This window comes from Sinocyclocheilus rhinocerous, unplaced genomic scaffold, assembly GCF_001515625.1.
Source record: "Sinocyclocheilus rhinocerous isolate Xijiao unplaced genomic scaffold, SAMN03320098_v1.1 scaffold925, whole genome shotgun sequence".
Lineage (NCBI taxonomy): Eukaryota > Metazoa > Chordata > Actinopteri > Cypriniformes > Cyprinidae > Sinocyclocheilus > Sinocyclocheilus rhinocerous.
Window position 1 is genome coordinate 36776 of NW_015646170.1, and position 3123 is coordinate 39898.

The 3123-nt window shown below is 38.5% G+C and overlaps 1 protein-coding gene across 3 annotated transcripts in view; it reads left to right on the forward strand.

Annotated features, from left to right (window-relative positions):
* LOC107707082 (mitogen-activated protein kinase kinase kinase kinase 4-like) overlaps positions 1-3123 on the forward strand; it is an 86684-nt gene that overhangs the window by 26591 nt on the left and 56970 nt on the right. For all 3 annotated transcript variants that reach the window (XM_016510963.1, XM_016510964.1, XM_016510965.1), the window contains exons 6-7: positions 2230-2391; positions 2473-2559. In XM_016510963.1, the coding sequence (XP_016366449.1) occupies positions 2230-2391; positions 2473-2559 (249 nt within the window). The remainder of the gene's footprint in view (positions 1-2229; positions 2392-2472; positions 2560-3123) is intronic.

A 3123-nucleotide genomic window follows, 5' to 3' on the forward strand; every position in this document is an offset into this window, starting at 1 on the left:
AAAGATTAATAACTTCTGTAGCAAATGTAGCTTTTGCTCATTGTGAATGTTAATGCATTAACTAAGGTTAACTAATGAGGTCTTATTGTAAAGTGATACCTATTGGTCTTTATAGTTCTTTTGCACTTTAATCTGTGTAAAATTTGTAACTTTATAAATTTTTCTGTATAAAAAATTTTTATTTAAATGTTCAGTTATTTTGTTATAAGAAAAAAGTTATTAAGCCTGTCAATACTGTATTATGACAACACTTTTTTTTAAACTAAATGTCAATACCGTGATAATACCGTATACTGTGATAAAAGCATTAGCAATTAATCGCAACATGAACATTTTATAACGACAGGCATATCCCTAGTCACTTTTTATACAGCCTCAAGTAAAAATTGCCATTTTGACCCCCCTCTACAAAATAGTGGATTACTTAGTAAATATTCATCCATGACATTTAATATTTTGGCTTTCATCACTATACATGTTTATCTTTCTTCAGAATAAATATGAGTTGACACGGAATGACCCTAATGTAAATTAGAAAAATCATATACTGACAATGCCAAGGTCTCTGGAAGAGGTTTGGATAAGTGATGTTTACGTTCTCTGTGATTGAGTGAGCAGTACAGTGGCAGTGACTTCATCCACTGGTTGTGCTGGTAACAATGCAGTAGGGAAAGGAGCAGGTATCCTTGAATATGAAGTGCTGTAGGATGCAAATCTCCTGGAGCACCAAAGGGTCCTAAGATCTGGAAAAAGAATACCTTTGGCAATATCACTAACACATTACGTCCAAACATGTTGGAAAAGATTGAACTGTCATACATGCATTCATTTGTCCATTAACACCTGAGTTTGTGTAAGATGTTTTGCACTACACATCAGTAGCTGGGTTTCCATCACCCTGCTTTTATGTGCATTTTGAAGTATTGCATCAGAATCGAGTGATGGAAACACTGAATTTCGAATAAAAATGCCTTAATTCGCAAAAAAGTTTTTACGCTCGCTTGAGGTGGTTTTTGATTTGTGTGAAAAAGGGTTAATGCGAATAATTTGAGATGGAAATGCATTTTGCGAATACATTTCTCCAAGCGCATCAAAAAAGTCATGTGACTTTGCGCTATGGGACGGCAAATTCTGATTAACCAGCGGACCGATCTCATTCACAGCATCTGAAATGTTGTTATGGTCATTCGGAAATGCCCGAGCAAAGTCTGTCATCAAAGTATTTCTGTATAATTGCCTCCCAGAACTGTTAAACGACTGCGTTCCCAAACAGCAGCATCCACCTCCGAAAGCAATTACCGCATTCATTGTGTTTCGTCTGCTCGTTCTGAGGTGCAAGTAATTTATTATATAGGAAAATTATTATATTCAGTAGCTTCTCCTACTTTTCTTAGTGATGTATAGTGCCAGCTTATCAGGAAGTAATGATTTTGTTCTCTTTGACTCGTTGGATGGAAACTAGGGCTACACGATAAATCGCATGCGATATTTAATGCGCATCTTGTCAGTAAAGCCATTCTGTAATCAGCGGTAAATCTCCATCACGTGCGGGCTTTCACATGGAGCAGCATTAACTACACAGAGCCGTTGTTCACCGTCAAGCTGCGCAAAACATGCGCAAAATATGATCGTGGTTTTGCGCAGGTTGTCAGTGAACAACGGCTCTGTGTAGTTAATGCTGCTCCATGTGAAAACCCGCAGGTGATGGAGATTTACCGCCGATTAAAGAACCGGCTTTACTGACAAGATGCGCGTTAAATATCGCATGCGATTTATCGTGCAGCCCTAATGGAAACGGTGCTTGTTCGCAAATGTTTTGTGCGATATTCCAATTTTGCGCATAAGTTAAATTCGTAACTTTGGATGGAAACCCGGCTACTGTCACTGAGAATACTTATTTCTTTGAATAAGTATAAGATGTGTGTGTTTTAGTTTTGCATCAGTTTAAGATTTTGCTTATGTTAGTCCACCAAGATCCAATCAGCAACCTTGCGTAGCAAACCTTCATACATTATTGTGGTCAGAGAGGGGCTTCGCCATAAACTGGGCCCTGGAATGTGCTGTCCACTACACACATTACATGTATAGGAAATTTTTTAAGCAACATTCAGTATGGGATTTGACTGTTTGATGCATAGATTAAGTAGGCAATTTCAAATATAGTAGTCAACATTTGAAGTGGATCAAAAAAGTTAAGATCAAAGATAAAAAATCTCTCGACTTTGACAGCAACAGCAACGGGAGCGTGAGATGAGACGGCAGCAAGAGTGGGAGCAAAGACGCAAGGAGCAGGAGGACAAAAGAAACAAGGAGGAAATGGAACTCGAGCGTAAAGAGGAAGAAGAGCGCAGGAGAGTCGAAGAGGAAAAGAGAAGGATTGACCTTGAACAGGTGACTTTATAAGTATCTCACATTTATAATGACATGGAACTTAAGCTAAACACTGACTGTTTGACTCTGTTTGTTTGACAGGAGTTTATCCACCGGCAGCTCGAGGAGGAACAAAGACATCTTGAAATCCTTCAGCAACAGCTGCTGCAGGAGCAGGCCAAACTACTGGTATTAAAAACCTTTGTTTTAGTTGTGTCATTGTTTCAGTCCTTCAGGATAAAGACTGTATGTTTTTTATGTTTTAATAATGTTCAAATTCAAATTATAGTGATTGTTGGTTTGTGTAATATAAGATTTAGCTGTACATTAAGGTGTCACACACCTGACATGCAGTGTTGGGGAGTAGCTAGCTACAAGTAGCGACACTACTAACGTAACTAAAATTTTCAGTAGCGCGACAGTAGCTTAGCTACTTTTAAAACAATGTAGCTTTTCCAGTAGCTAACTACTTTTCCCAGCAAGTAGCGGTGTAGCGCTACCAAATGCTGCATTCCATTTAGCTGTCTGACGAGTCACGAGCCTGTAATGCATTGAAGCAGTCTTCTGACTAGATCACAAACTAAATTTGTTCATTACCGCCATCTGTTGTGATATCTAGAGCCCGACCGATATGGGTTTTTGGGGGCCAATACCGATATTAGGGAGTAAAAAAAGGCTGATATCGATATATCGGCTGATATTCTTTGTGTAGGCTATATTATAGTACAGTATAGTCAAAAGTTTGGACACACT